The sequence below is a fragment of the Prorops nasuta genome, unplaced genomic scaffold, assembly GCF_024137725.1.
Source record: "Prorops nasuta isolate Cenicafe-Biocafe unplaced genomic scaffold, Cenicafe_Pnas_1.2 PNAS00030, whole genome shotgun sequence".
Taxonomy (NCBI): domain Eukaryota; kingdom Metazoa; phylum Arthropoda; class Insecta; order Hymenoptera; family Bethylidae; genus Prorops; species Prorops nasuta.
The window spans coordinates 797,901-812,786 of NW_027116827.1; the positions used below are offsets into that span (position 1 = coordinate 797,901).

The 14,886-nt window shown below is 37.5% G+C and overlaps 1 protein-coding gene across 3 annotated transcripts; it reads left to right on the forward strand.

Annotated features, from left to right (window-relative positions):
* The first annotated feature begins 508 nt into the window (after positions 1-508).
* On the forward strand, positions 509-14,608 carry LOC136782763 (endoplasmic reticulum aminopeptidase 2-like). 3 transcript variants are annotated; one of them, XM_066742425.1, is made up of 15 exons: positions 509-1,035; positions 2,950-3,851; positions 7,174-7,326; positions 7,415-7,500; positions 7,867-7,963; positions 8,056-8,138; positions 8,218-8,435; positions 8,845-9,025; positions 9,134-9,359; positions 9,440-10,002; positions 10,082-10,313; positions 10,420-10,825; positions 10,906-11,048; positions 11,114-11,466; positions 11,596-14,608. In XM_066742425.1, exons 2-15 carry the CDS (start codon positions 3,722-3,724, stop codon positions 11,749-11,751), a joined length of 3,027 nt encoding a protein of 1,008 aa, XP_066598522.1. In that variant the 5' UTR covers positions 509-1,035; positions 2,950-3,721; the 3' UTR covers positions 11,752-14,608. The 3 variants fall into 3 exon arrangements, with proteins under 3 accessions (XP_066598522.1, XP_066598523.1, XP_066598524.1); XM_066742426.1 differs by having other exon boundaries at positions 8,218-8,423; XM_066742427.1 differs by lacking the exons at positions 509-1,035; positions 2,950-3,851 and adding an exon at positions 5,752-6,320.
* The last annotated feature ends 278 nt before the right edge of the window (positions 14,609-14,886 follow it).

The following is a 14,886-nucleotide window of genomic DNA, read 5'->3' on the forward strand; positions in this document are numbered from 1 at the left end:
ACTTTTTGTTATCCTATTCACATGCTTTGGATAGATAATCGAAGAGGTAATTGAAAGATAGAGAAAATCTAGGACAGGTTTGAAAAAGAATGAGATCAAGGTAGGTATAAGCTAGGGAATTTCTTCAGAGAGGGGAAAGAGATTTGAAAAGTTGGGCGCCTATGGTGAAAGTCCCTTGGAGTGTATGGCACCCTCGAAAAAGTACGGCAGCGTGGGGGCAGAAGGAAGACGAGCAGGCAGGCATCCCCCAGAAGAACTATACCCTACGTCGCCCTACGATCCCCTGACGCGTTGCCAACGTAGAACGTATAGTTGTAGAACCGCCCGCGCCACCACCGACGCCGCCCCGCCGCCCCACCGCCACCACCACCACCACCTCCACCACCACCGCTACTGATGGAAAGACCGGCTGCGTGAACGAAGCGGGCGCAACCTGTGGCTGATCATGACCGACGCGCCTCCCTGCGTCCGGAAACTCACTCAGTCGCACTCCTTAACGGGACTCTGTCTCTCTCGTTACTCGTAGTGCTACTGCTAACTGCTAGTGTCTGTCTGCCTTGCCGCCCGGCAGCTTACGCTCAACCGTAAGACGTCCAGCAATACGCACACTTGGATCTGAAAAAATAAACGCCAACGTCCTTTGCCCTTTTACACCGAAAGCTCGCCAAACCTCTCCATCCAGCCCTCCAAATTCCAATCAGCCGTCTACGATAAAATATCCACAAGCTTCGAAAGCTTCCCACTTCGATTCGAGCTTCCCAAATACTCTTCTTAAGACTGCAATGCTAACAATTTTTTCGCGCGCTTACAAACAATTTTTTCGTCTCTCCACCCTAGTCAGCTCAGACTGCTTAGACTACTCGTGAAAGTGATTAATTAGTGTGTGAAAACCGACGCTGTGCTTTAACGGGACTTTTAACTGCACCCGTCCTAATACTGGATTTTCTTCAGTGAAATTGCGCAATTGTCGGGTTTACCGGCTTCTAGCCAAAACTATGTGTTCGATTGATTCTGGATATTTGATAAATGACACAGGTTTGATTCTTAATTACAGTTAGCTTTTAGCACGTATTGTCTTCCTTTCCAACATAAATTTCAGTTTTTTATTGATACATTGTTTTATACGAATTCTCATTCTTCTCTAATGTTCTCATTAATTAAAAGGTTTAACAAATTTTTAATGCACATAAAAATGAAACCTTGTTTTCTAAATGAAGCAATTTAAATATTGGGAAAACTTTGATATAGCCTATGCTACTGTACAGGTTTCATTATGAAAGCTATTCGCCCATATATCCAATAATGTACCAGGAATTCGAAAATAATTGAGACCACTCAGTTTTAAAGCGTTTATCTGCTGTATTTTCACAAAACAATTGGGAATAACTATTCATTCACAATAGCCTTATATTCACTTCTAAAAATTATTTATTGCCTCTGGTTAAATTTTAAATTGAAATATTTCAATTAATTAAATAATTTTTACATTCTTTTTATAATATATATATGTATATATAATGTCGTCAACTTGTTGTGTAATTTTACTATTAACCTTAAATAATAAAGAGTTGTTTTTATAATTTTCATTGCATAATTATCTAACTTGTCACGTGCTTAGTCTGACACGAAGCTAAAAATACATATTATAAATCAGTGGTGGTCGTTTTACGTGACCACCAAGACACTTAAATATTGCCTTGGATATCCTCCTTTGTTGTCCTGAATTTACGAAGGATTCTTCGTCACGCAAGGCTTCCAAGGTATATTATGTGACTATAGCAATTCTGAACCGACAGTCCTTTGAAGAGTAATGTCCCAAACTGTTATACTAATCTAGCAACAGATCTATATATTACATGTCATGTTCTAGGTACCAGTTATGTACAAAATAATTTATGAAGGATTCATTTGGAGCAGCTAAACCTACATATATATTTAGAATTTCAATTATAATTTTGTTGCATTGGTTAAATTAACTATATCTTACATATTTTTAGATGAATATTTTTCTACTTAAGTTATAGGAAAAACATTTAAATTGCTTTGAGACTACTTGACTCTCGTAAACAACTAAATTTATATCTTGATACAAAATTATTCCTATTTTATAGTAATTAAAACGCGCTGGTTTAAATAAAAACAAAGTTATATGTTTAAATTAATAAAACGATGTAAATTTAAGAATAACAGATTTTCTTAATATTATTTTTTTGAAATAATAATTAGTGGTTTATGAACTGACATCTCAGTTGAAACTTCATCCACCATTCTAATTACGAGCTAACGAGCTAACCTAGTTTAATATGTAGAAAATTCATCAAATATTACATATTTATTAATAAAAAAAGAAGGAATAATATTTAATGCTGAGTTTAAATGTATTTAACGCTAGCATTATCTTCGTATATAAATATAAACTACCGAGTGCGCTACAAACAAATCTTATGAAACAGTATAATAATAGGATTTTAAGAGCACCATATTGTATTACTTAATTTACGAGTGCACGGTCCAAAGTTGCTTTATTATTTCGTTGAAATGATTGACAGTTGTACAAGATTGATGGACTTATTAATCTAATTATATCGTAAAAATAGAGTTCTTGTAATCTCGATCCTATAGGTTTAACGAATATAATATACCTATATAGTTAGCTATTACTCCTTCGTAAAATACTCGAGATATAACCTAACAGCCCATTTAAGCCGAGAGCGTTACGTTAAAAAAGTTAGTAGGAGGATATGTAAGGTTGTATTAAAATTTGCATGTGGGTATATCACGGCCCGTATAAAATTTAGTTTTTTAACTTTCGCATAGCACATAAGTTACGTGAACTATATATAATTTTAAATTTACCATTTGGATAAAATGTAACTATTTCTTAATTGTTACATCTATTTCTGCGATTGACCAAACAGTAATTAACAGGTTCTCCTTAAATTATTGCAGGTGTTCCAGAAGATCCTATAGCAATGGATAAAGATTACATTACAAATAGTTGCTCAAATTAATCCATGACATTTCTTAACAATAAAGCAATTGTTTTACCGAATGGCAAGCAATAAAAAAAAACATGAATTTAATAGAGATAAATAAATTGACCACTCTGCGTAAAATATAAGACATATGTTTTGTCAATAAGATCGATGGGCAAGGTAATTAAGATTTCAAGAGTTATCCAGGAGAGTACATTGAAGTGCTGCTACAAGCTCAATCACAATTATGCGTCTTCCTTATTGCTCACCTAAGAAAGACTTGGCAGATATTCTTAATAACACCACGAGAAAATAGGTCAGACTACTGGAGCCGAATAGCATGTATCGAGTGTGAGAATATACCAGAGAACAATCGAAGCATTCATTTTTTATTCGCATAACTGAATAGCTATATGCTGTACGATGAAGCAATCCGTTGCCAAAATATAAATTAAAATAAGAATAACTCGAATTAGAATATTTAAAAATATTATTATATAAACGAGAAGACGCGCCAAAGTGTCAAGCAGTCCACAGAACGCAAAGACACGTAAGAATAGTATATAGATGCGACTGATGAGCACATTGTAATCATTGAGGCAAGTGCATCCGCGGTGATCGTCGTGGAGAAACAAGTGTTGCTGGCTATGTGAGACAACGAGCCGGAAGTTAAAGAAAGCTAACCTCGCAGATACTAAAGAAATTTAAGGGTTAAGAAAAAGAAGTGTCAGAGGAGTCGGTGCAAAATGCCGACTCAAACTTCAACAAGAGAGAGCAGCGAGGCAATCCGGATGGAGCCCCTCGGCAGAACATCCAGTTCGAGGAGTCCTGGCCAAAATGGAACAGCCAATACGACCGAGGTACCCGTCAACTCAGGTCTGTGTGTTTTACTGTTGAAATAAAACTTCTCTACCCTGCGGGACAAAAAGCTTCGCAGTCATCATTTTTGCATCTACATCCCTGCGTGTCACGAGTCTAGAAGCTTTTATACTCTTATTTTTGTAGATATATTATTGAATATATTAGAATTAATTCAGACTTTCGTGAAAAGTCACAAGTTTTGAATGTTTAAAATACATCGCTTTTTCAATCAACCATGAGTTATTCCAGAAAAAAGAACACATTTCTCCATGGGGAAAAGGTGGAGGGATCAAAGTAATAAGAGATGAAATTTATTTCGGTACGCTAGAATATCGAGCGCGCACTAAGCTAAATGAGAGAATTCTTTACCTGTGCATTTATTTTTGATGCGCGTAAGATATTACCGAATCAAATAGCAGAGGTCATAAGTTCAAAAGTTCAATTCCTTGAACATTCGGCCCAAATTTAAATATGTAGAGATAGTCAAGAATAAATCATTGATATTTAACTGGTCAGTGACGCTCTAAATTGCTAATTTGTATGTAGGTATTTAAAAATTAATGAATTTGAACTGTGGATATATTCCATTCGGTTACAGTTATAATGACTTATTAAATTCTAACAGGAGGTTGTTTAATTAGCAATACGGCATACGCGATGGTATTATTAACGATGAATAATAGTAAATGGTTGTAATTGGAACACGTAAATATAGTGTTGTACAATGTAGCACATTGACAATAATACGAAGAAAAGGAAACGGAAGGAAAATTGACCCTGCTACTATAATTGTCTTTGTCAGAGTTCGGACAAGGTTCTGTTCCTTCAACATGTTGAGCTTGACTTTTCGCAAAGGTTTCGAATTGAAGGCGAACAATTCATATCTTTGATAAAACTTGGTTGAAGTTTTTCTTCTATTTAGTTAACTTGAAAAATTCGCAATAATTTATACAACAACGCAAGCTACAAGCTACTCAAGCTCTCTTCTATATATCGATTTGCCCATCAATCCAGTCGCCAACCCCCCTCCCCCTCCCTGCTATTCGACTGTCTCACTTCCACTAACATTCTATGACTTACCCTTGCATCAATTCCCCTTGTGATTTTCCACAACCCCTCTGTCTCTCGCTTTTGCCATTCATAGCTACAGTAACCAAAATTTTCTGTTGCCTCGAAAAAAAAGTCTTTTCATAGAAAATTCTTTCGTCGATTACTTTAGGTAGATCACTGTAACACGGGTTTCTTAACTCTACAATGCAATAAAATAAAATTATCGCTCGTCGGATAAATTTTCTTGATAATTTGCTGTAATTGCTCATCCAACAACACGACTCTGATCATTTCCGTTACTTTAATAGCCGCAAATAATTAAAATTGTTCTGTACGTCGAAGGAAACTACTAAAGAACTACAAAAACTAATTCCGATTAGAATTTACAAATGATAAAAATTAGCCTCGCATCGAAAAAGGATAGAATTGCCAAGAACAATAAGAATCTACATCTATATCATACATTTTCAAGCAACAGACGCGAAAGCAATTTTTTTTTTTTTCTAAAAATAATCAATCCGTCAAACTCCGGTGAGTTTACAGACCCAGCCCCAAGTGCACCGAAGTTAAGTCAGAAACCTGTTTTTCCATTATAAACAGGGGTTAGAGTAGCCCAAGTAAAGAACCAGTTGCATTACCACTTAAACGTTGCGCGGAATATATACAGTATAAGATATACAACATAAAAGAAAGAAGCAGGAATAATATATTTTAATAATCGAGCAACGTTATCATTCGAGTACGAGTGCAGGAAAAGCGAACCGTATGAGAGGGAGCGCGTGAGATGTCGCTAGGGTAGTTGACGAGGGCTAACCACCCTCGAGCGTGGGGTAGTGTACATCCACCCTCGTAAACGGGCCGCGCCACGAGCTTATAGCAGCTAGCAGCAGGGGGTTCGGGAAGCCGCCATTTCTGGCCAATTCCGCAGTCGCTGTAACGAAGGCACGAATGCCAATGAAATGTCAAGACACGACACGCGGTACAAACTCGCCGATGGCGTCAGGCCTCTCGTAAAACGCTTTGGCTGGTGGAATCGTTCCAGTGTATACAACAGCATTCGTCGCTCGTCCTCAGCGGCTGCTACTTTTTGCTTCAGTGCTCCGGGTGTCCCTGGTGTTTCCCCCGTTTTCCCAGAGCCGTGCAGCTACTGAATTGGCGCGCGCGCTTAGCTCCTCTCCGTTCGTCGAGGAAGCTTTGCCTCCCCCAGGCGAAAAAATCCGTGCAAAAAAGTTTCGCATTTGACTCGTGATAGCTCGAAGCCACGAGGCGACGACGCGCGGACCACTCGAATTCTGGCTGAACAGAGAGAGCCCCTCATCAAAATCTCGTATGTCTCGTCCGATGGCCAGGTAAAGGGATTCGTCTATCGAAGATCCCAGGCTGATCGGTTCGCGATGAGCGAGCAGGATGTGGACGACGTTGCTTTTCTCACAGGTGAGACTGTAAATTTTTACCGACGCAGCAATCCCACAACGGCATTTTCTATGTACGAGCAAACGATATATTCTCTCATGTTGACGTTCGCTCGTGTCTCACCCCTATCCCTCCTCCATCCCTCGCCAACCACTGCCCCGGCTACGCAACCCCTTTCTATAGCATAACGCGCGCCTTTATATACTTTTTCCCTCTTTAAGCGATTATCTATAGGCTCGAGTAGAGTCGGAAAAACGCTGCATTCTCGCAACTCTTCTAATTTTACCCCTAATTTATTCCTTTGTCCCAACGGCCCCTGCAGAAAATTGTCCAAATCGCCTTTTCCCGGATTTGCCAACGGGCCTTGCGAGAAGCACGTGCGTACGATCAATACAAGCGTTGACTCTGATTTTTCGAATTAACACTCGCCTGTGGCTTTGGAAGCGCCCACTTCCTCTCCTTTCCTTCTATCCCTTCCCTTTTCCTTCGCGGACTCTTCTCCCATTTCTCTCAAATTCTCTTATATTTTTGCAATTTTCAAGGTCGTTTTGTTGAATTTTAATACAGCTTAGAAGTTTCTTGGAAAAATGTTTTTACATTTGCATTTGTATAATAATTAAAATTTTCTTATATAGTTTTGAGAGGTGAATAGAAGCGACAGCTTTTCCATGTCTGAATAATTAATGGCATTATACACTGTCGTCGAGTAGGCTGAAATTTGGGTCAACTGGGTAAAAGCAGAACATGCAAGTTTTCTACCCTTTGTTCCTCAATGGGGTGTAGTTTGAATTGACTTGAAGACTCGCAAAGCGCTTTTCCCCCAGAATTCTTGCAACTCTCATCGACTATGATGCTTTGAATGTTTAATTCACAGAGGATAGCAACACAGGATTGCACAAGCGTAGTATCTACGAGCACAATGCAGCCGCCGTTTGTTCCCAAAAAAAGGCTCTCTTCATAGCCAGCCTCGTTTTCGCAATCCTTTTTGCCATATCACTGATCATTGCCTTCGCGGGACCACAAAATGGTAATGGAAATTCATTCCTTATTTTACGTCATTATTGTTAATTAAATCATAACACACAAAAGATCTAATCTATTGCTTATATTCTTAGACTGCCCCTGTGCTGGTGAGAGGCCAGCTAACTTGGAGCTCGATGACGATGATTATAATGGGGAACCTGTGGCGACAAATGGAGAGGTAACATAAACATTCACGCGTCAATGTATAATTTTCGCTTAAAGTTAGCTATTGTCGTTGCTCTTCTTGAAACTTTTCGATTTTCCTCGTCCCTGATTGATGGCTGTAGGCATAAGCCACACGCTGTCAAGAATTCAATCGTTATTTCCCGACTTACTTTTTTACCTGCATAACATTGGAAATCCATTTTATTTCTGCTTTTAATAAAACGGGCCATTAACGTGGCTCGATGTTTTACTTCTATTTATATTTTCGTCAAATTTTGTTATTGTGTTGACAGATGTGATCAAACTATTGTTTATGTTACAAAGTAGAAGATATTTTTGTCCAAGTAAAACTGATCATCGTGTACTACTACTTTGTTAGGTATTCCCATGGAATAGCGTTCGATTACCTACATTCGCACATCCAACTAGGTACAATATAACCATCCACCCAAATCTCACTACTCTAGATGTTAGAGGTAAGTTTGCCTGTTGCAATTACAACTTGATCGTTTGTTGTTTCTCTCTCTCTCTCTCTCTCTCTCGAAATAATGATTAAATTTAATTACAGGCCAGGTCACTATTGAATTTTACGTCGATAAAGAGACCAATTTTATAGTCTTCCACAGTAAAAACTTGACAATAATTGAAAAGGTACGAGTAAAACTGTTATGTCAGAAAATGGTCATTGCTATCTTTTGTATACTAATAAGCGTTATATACAAATTTGTAGATGGTTCAGGATCGCAAAGGCCACAGATTAAAAATTGCTAAACTATTGGAGTACCGAAAGCATCAACAGCTGTATTTGGAGCTAGAAGAAAGTAAATTTCGTAAACGAGGAAATTACTCGGTACATTTAAGATTCGCGACAAAACTTTCGAGTGAGCTAGAAGGCCTCTATCTCAGCAATTATGTCACCGCTGATGGTGAAAAGAGGTTATCTGAATTGTAATAATTTTTACTTCAGGGAATATTAAAAAAGAATCATCGCATGCTTCACAGTGTGTTTCGGGGACCAAGACCTTTTATTAACTATAGAGATCCCTTAAATCAGTCGACATTAGAAAATCTATTCACCATATTTCGATGTAAAACTTTGTTCTTTAAAATTATCAATAATAAATTTAAATTTAATGCAGAGACTTTCAGTAAAAATGTATCAAAGGGCTTTTTGCCACTTTATTCTAATAACTATATAAGGATAAACTTTGGCCTAAATATAATTACAAATTGAGAAACAGTAAATACACGAGGAGCCTCTCGTTCACAGTGTCATGTATCACTGAAACACCCTGCCTCATTTATATATTTCAGAGTTATGTGACTTACAAAAATTAATATTCACTCTTCCAAATAGGTTTCTAGCTACGACGCATTTTGAGCCAACGTACGCTCGCACGGCATTTCCATGCTTCGATGAACCTCAATTCAAGGCAAAGTTCAAAGTTTCCATATTCAGAGACAGATTTCATATAGCACTTTGTAATATGCCCGTCGTAAATACGGAAGACGCAGGATTTTATATGGGAACTGGTCTGGTAAGCGAGACATATTTTTAAATTAATCATTAGTTGAGATACAAATACAGTTTTAAACAAATTAAACGCTCACAAACATGCCTATAACAATAACACTTTTTTTCACAGCTCCGAGATGACTTCCAAGAATCCGTCGAAATGTCCACCTATCTAGTAGCATTTGTGGTTTGCGACTTCAAAAGAATCTCAGCATTGACCAAGCAAAATATTACTGTGAGCGTTTATGCACCTGAAGCTATGCTTCCACTTGCAAGGTATGCTGTGGATACCGCAGCACGTACAATGGATTACTTCGAGTCGTTCTTCGGAGTGGAATATCCATTGCCTAAACAAGGTATGACGTCAAATCTCTCACTTTACACAAAACATACCTTGTTGCATCGTTAATAATATTTTGATCGATAATACCATTAGATTTAATCGCCATACCTGATTTTGCTTCTGGTGCGATGGAAAATTGGGGCCTAATCACGTATCGCGAAACGTCAATATTGTACGATCCCGCGGAAACATCGACCTCGGCTCACGAATGGGTGGCAGTAGTTGTGGCCCACGAATTGGCCCATCAATGGTTCGGCAATCTGGTCACTATGAAATGGTGGAATGATTTATGGTTGAACGAAGGAGCTGCCAGCTTTTTCGAGTACAAGGGTGTAAATCATATTTCACCGGAATGGAGCATGATGGATCAATTTATTCTGTATAAAACGCAACCTGCTCTTGACCTGGATGTTTTGGCCAGTAGCCACCCGATAAGCGTACCTGTTAAGGATGCCACAGAGATAGAAGCTATTTTCGACACAATCAGTTATAACAAAGGTGCTTCCATTCTCTATATGTTAGAGGGCTTTCTCGGCGAGGATATTTTCAGGAGAGGACTCAATGATTATTTAGAGTCACATGCATTCGCAAACGCCGATACCAATGATTTCTGGGCAGTCTTCACGAAGCATTCCAATCAAACGTTTGACGTGAAAGTAAATGAAATTAATTAATCGAATAATTTCTGTGGCACGATAAACTTTTCAGTTGTATTACATTATATTTAAATTGCAGGCAATTATGGATACCTGGACCCAACAAATGGGATACCCGGTGATAGTAATTAGTCGAGAAAACAACGTTGTTACCGCTAGTCAAAAGCGGCTACTGATCGCGCCTTCTACAAACGATTCAGAGTTACTTTTACCAAAATCTCCCTTTAACTATAAATGGTACGTTCCATTGAGCTATTTCACTGACAAGGAACCAGATGTCATTCATAATGTGTGGATGAATCTGACGGATGGTGAGTCGATATTAATATAATTTCCCAAAATTTATTATTAATATATTTCTAATAGAAATATTGAATGTTTCTTTCTTTTTTTTTTTTTTTTTTATTGCATTTTTAGTCTCGTTTGAAGTGGCGAGTGAAGTTGAGTACGTGAAATGCAATGTCAATCAAAGTGGATTCTATCGAGTCACTTACTCCGAGGAGATGTGGACGTCGATTATCACGACCCTGCTAAACAATCATACAAAGTTCAATCCAGCTGATCGTGCCAATTTAATCGATGATGCTTTTGCTTTATGCGAAGCTGGTGAACTAAATGCTACAATACCGTTAGAATTATCGCTCTATCTTTTGAACGAAACGGATTACGTGCCCTGGGCGACAGCACTAGGTTATCTACATTCTTGGAAAGCAAGACTGAGTGAAAGTTCAGCATTCAAACGTTACAATATATTTTTAAAGCGATTATTGACACCTATCGCGAAAAATGTTGGCTGGACAGACGAAGGGCCTCATTTGAAAAAGTTAATATCAATTGACAAAACCTGCAATATTACCAATTACCGATTTCCTAATTTATTATAAATTCCATTTTTCATTTTAGATTATTGCGAATCGTTATCCTAAACTCTGCAGTCAAAATTAAATTAGAAGATGTAGCAAAACCAGCGAGAGAACTTTTTGATAATTGGATGCTGAAGGGCAAACATATCCCTCCAAATATCAGGGACGTCGTTTATGGTGCAGGTAATTACCAGTGATCGAATGTAATTCTTATTGCAATTGTTAAGCATTTGTTGTAACATTTGCAGGAATTAAATTTGGCGGTGAGGATGAATGGAATTATTGTTGGAAAACATATCTGAAAACTCAGATTCCTAGTGAGAAACAAGTTATGCTGCATGCACTGGGAGCTACCTCTGACCCATGGCTCCTACAACGTTACCTGTTACGTTCCTTGGACCGTGAAACCGTAAGGCCGCAAGATGTTCAAGCCGTTATTAGTTCTGTAGCTTCAAATCCCGATGGACAATATCTTGCCTGGCGTCACTTGAAAGCATTTTGGCCACAAATTCAAGCACTCTTCGGAAATGGATCGCATACCATAGGTGGATTAATATCTACTGTTACGTCCAGATTTTTCACGGATTACGATCATCGTGAGGTATGACTCATTTCGTTCAAGTCCCTAAAACAGGACAATCTATTATTATGGCATATATAGAATATATTATTAGGGAATACATTTATGCCCATTAACCGTTTTCCTCTATTTTCCATGTTTATTAATTAGGTGTCGGAATTCTTTAAGAACATTGACGTAGGCAGTGGTCAAAGAGCGTTGGAACAAAGCTTGGAGACTATCAAATTCAACGTCCACTGGGTAAAACAGAATGCAGATATGGTCGACGAATGGCTGACAAACTTCTTGAAAAATCGTAAGAGTTAACGCTTATAAAGCAAGGAAGGGAAATTAAAATCTGCCCAACGACCTTGCGCACAAAAGGCCGTTCTCGTTCTTTCATCTACGATTCGTAAAGATTGTATTATTTATATGTGATATCGTCAATGAACATATATAAATCTAGAGAGAATCTTTTCCTTATTAATTAAGGATGAAGCTGTACCCTAAAGAGAGTGGGTACAAGCTAAAGGTAAAAGGAAAATTTCCTGAATCGCGTTGAAAAGTTGCTTGAACTATAATAATGTAAGTGAGAGCAAGCATGTATTGATAAACTAAATACAGGGAAAGCAACCTCTTAACGATGGTAGGCATATTGTTTGTACGAAATAATCTACACACCAATTTATACGCACTTTCTAAAATATTTATTTTACAATACACGCGGTACATTATACATATTCGAAAAAAAAAGAGAAAAAAAATGAGAACATAACGCAAAAGTACTTTAAAGTTAATAATATTATATAAAAATATAGGGCAACCGTCTTTGACCTAAACAGAATGAGTGAGAGAGCATTGACACCGTATACATATAAACGTTGTTAAAAATTTCATCTTCCTATAGTTCACTATTCTTTATGAAAACTAAATAACAATCTACGTACGAATCCTGATATGCCTGGTAACACAAACATAATCGCTTTTTATTTTTCCTCGATAAATGTATTTGCTAACTTTCGATAGAGGTGTTTACATAACGCGTTAGTATATTATTAGCAATCATATCGGCTGGCGATCGATGCAAAAGCTTCAAAGCTCCATGCAAAAATATAAAAATTGTTATAATTTATATCAATTTGAGAGGAGCCAAAATGATCGTACTAAGGTCACAACTCTCTATAGATGTTTAAGTTGCATATCAACGTTGGACAGGGAGTAATTTCGAGAAATCTGAGAAAGCTGTATAAATCGAAGGATTACTCGAGATTATGGAGGAATATAAAATTGGTAATTTTTGTAAACCACAGCCAGCTCTTTATAGTAGAATTTTTAGCAAACATTGGGCAAAAATATGACGTGCACGATTGGTGTTATAAAAATCGTGTTTGCTAAAAAAAAGAATAAAAAGTACGCGAAGAAGCATGCGTTTCGCGTAAAGCTGGTTATTTTCCATGCAATGTAGGTTTAGTAATAACAAAAAAAAAATTGGATATTTTATTATGGAAAAATGTATAGATTTATATAATCTCGTAACGCTTTGTATTGTGTATATGTATAAGATAGGGAAATAACAATACTGGGTTCGATGTATCAATGTAAACATATCCATGTCGATTTGTGAAAAATCTGGATGATTCGAAATTGTCGTTCCAAACGAGTACACGCTTTTTATTTTTCATGCAGTCAATCGTGGATGCTTCATTGGAAATCGAACTCACCAAAATTACGATAATGGAAAATGAGAGCAAGACCGATCGAGAAACCAGGAAAAACAATTTTTGCTTCTTTTAAACAAGATTTCAAGATACTCTGTAATAGTTTGAGTATAATTTCTTGGTTATTTTTTATGCGACGCAACGCCTGCCATTGTTTATGGTAAATTGTCGCAATTAGTTGACTCTGACACCGTATACGCTTAAGTCCATGGCACTTGTTGATCGAAAGAAACGTTTGCACTAGAATTCGTTGTTGCAAGCAGCAAAGCACACAATTAGAAGAATCTTTCACGAAAATTTACATTACTGGCCGTAAGGTGAGAAAGCCAACAATGAAATCTTTTGATAAGCACGCGATTAAAATGGGCTTTCTCTCCTCTCTCTCTCTCTCCCCTCCTCCTGCCTCTCTCTCTCTCTCTCTCTCTCTCTCTCTCACTCTCTATATACCCATAATCTTGTCCCACCCTCTCTCCCCTTTCAAAATAACATTTTTACGAGAGTCCAAAATCCACCTGACAAATTATTACGAATAATGCAATAATAGTATTCTTCGAATCTTTATAAATTCAGGCGAATAATATTTAATAATAGAGATCTGTAAATAACGGCATTGAATTTTTCATCCTCTCATAAAATAGATTTTGATACACTTTGACGGCGTATTAACAAATCGACGCACAACTAGATACCTTGCGTGTAAATAACATATTTTTTCACTAATAAGAAATTTTCTCTCGTTAATATTAATCAAGTAGGTTTGCTCCGGATATTTCGCTAAAGACGTCCATTAAATCTTTAAGGACATGGGAGCATAGATTGGCCTACTATGCTTCATTCCTATAATACGTATTTGAAAGTAACGTTATTACTATATTCCTGTGTATAATTCGATCTTTTACTGCTTTACTCGAAGCTCTCGAGCTCGTAATGAGTATAGTTCCTTTACACGAGTATATATACATACACGTCCAAAAGAGTATATAATTCTATCATGTAATAACGCATATATAACGATTACTCATTTTCTCATCGCGCGCGCCATAGCTCAGTACTACGTATTTCTGGTGATCTTGGCAAAATTTACAAGTCCCTCGAGATTGTAGGACGTATCACACACACGATGAATATTTTGCTAAAAGTATAATACCTGCCAGAGAGATAAATCGACACGTATATAGTATAGCAAGGAGAAAAGATAAGGGAAGGAAAATTGAGAAAAGACTGGACACGAAAATAATAAAAATACCTATTATCGTATTTTATGAGGAAACCGGAAGTGAATAACGCCGTTAAATTTTAAGAAAAGAAGGCTGTCTTGCATCTCACAACTATACCTATAGTATAGTATAATATATTATCGGTATACCGTGTACTATTATTTACTGTACTGTTGTCATAGATATTTTGTTGTATAAGGAAAATACACAAAACATGTACCGAGTATAAAAATGAAATATATTATATGTTTAAAGTATGCGCAGTTTGGGATTCCTCGTGGCGCCCACGTGGTTATATGTATATACCTATATAGCTCAGAGGTAACGCGCAGCGAGAGAGAAAGCGCGCTTCGGCTATGACACACAGGCCACAGCCTCGTGTATATTATGATCAGGCTCTCTCTCTCTCTCTCTCTCTCTCTCTCTCTCTCTCTCTCGCTCGAGAGCTCGCATAGCTAGTGAAAGTCACGTGTTACGAAGCGCGCCAATACCCGAATACTAGCCCGCTACTGATCGCCGTCTGTCGC

What these genes read in the sequence shown, in the direction of transcription:
- LOC136782763 (XM_066742425.1), top strand. Translation starts at nt 3,722, where the DNA reads ATGCCGACTCAAACTTCAACAAGAGAGAGCAGCGAGGCAATCCGGATG. An exon ending in CTTCGCGGGACCACAAAATG is followed by an intron (nt 7,327 to 7,414) that starts GTAATGGAAATT and finishes TTATATTCTTAG; the next exon opens with ACTGCCCCTGTGCTGGTGAG. An exon ending in ATATCCATTGCCTAAACAAG is followed by an intron (nt 9,360 to 9,439) that starts GTATGACGTCAA and finishes TAATACCATTAG; the next exon opens with ATTTAATCGCCATACCTGAT.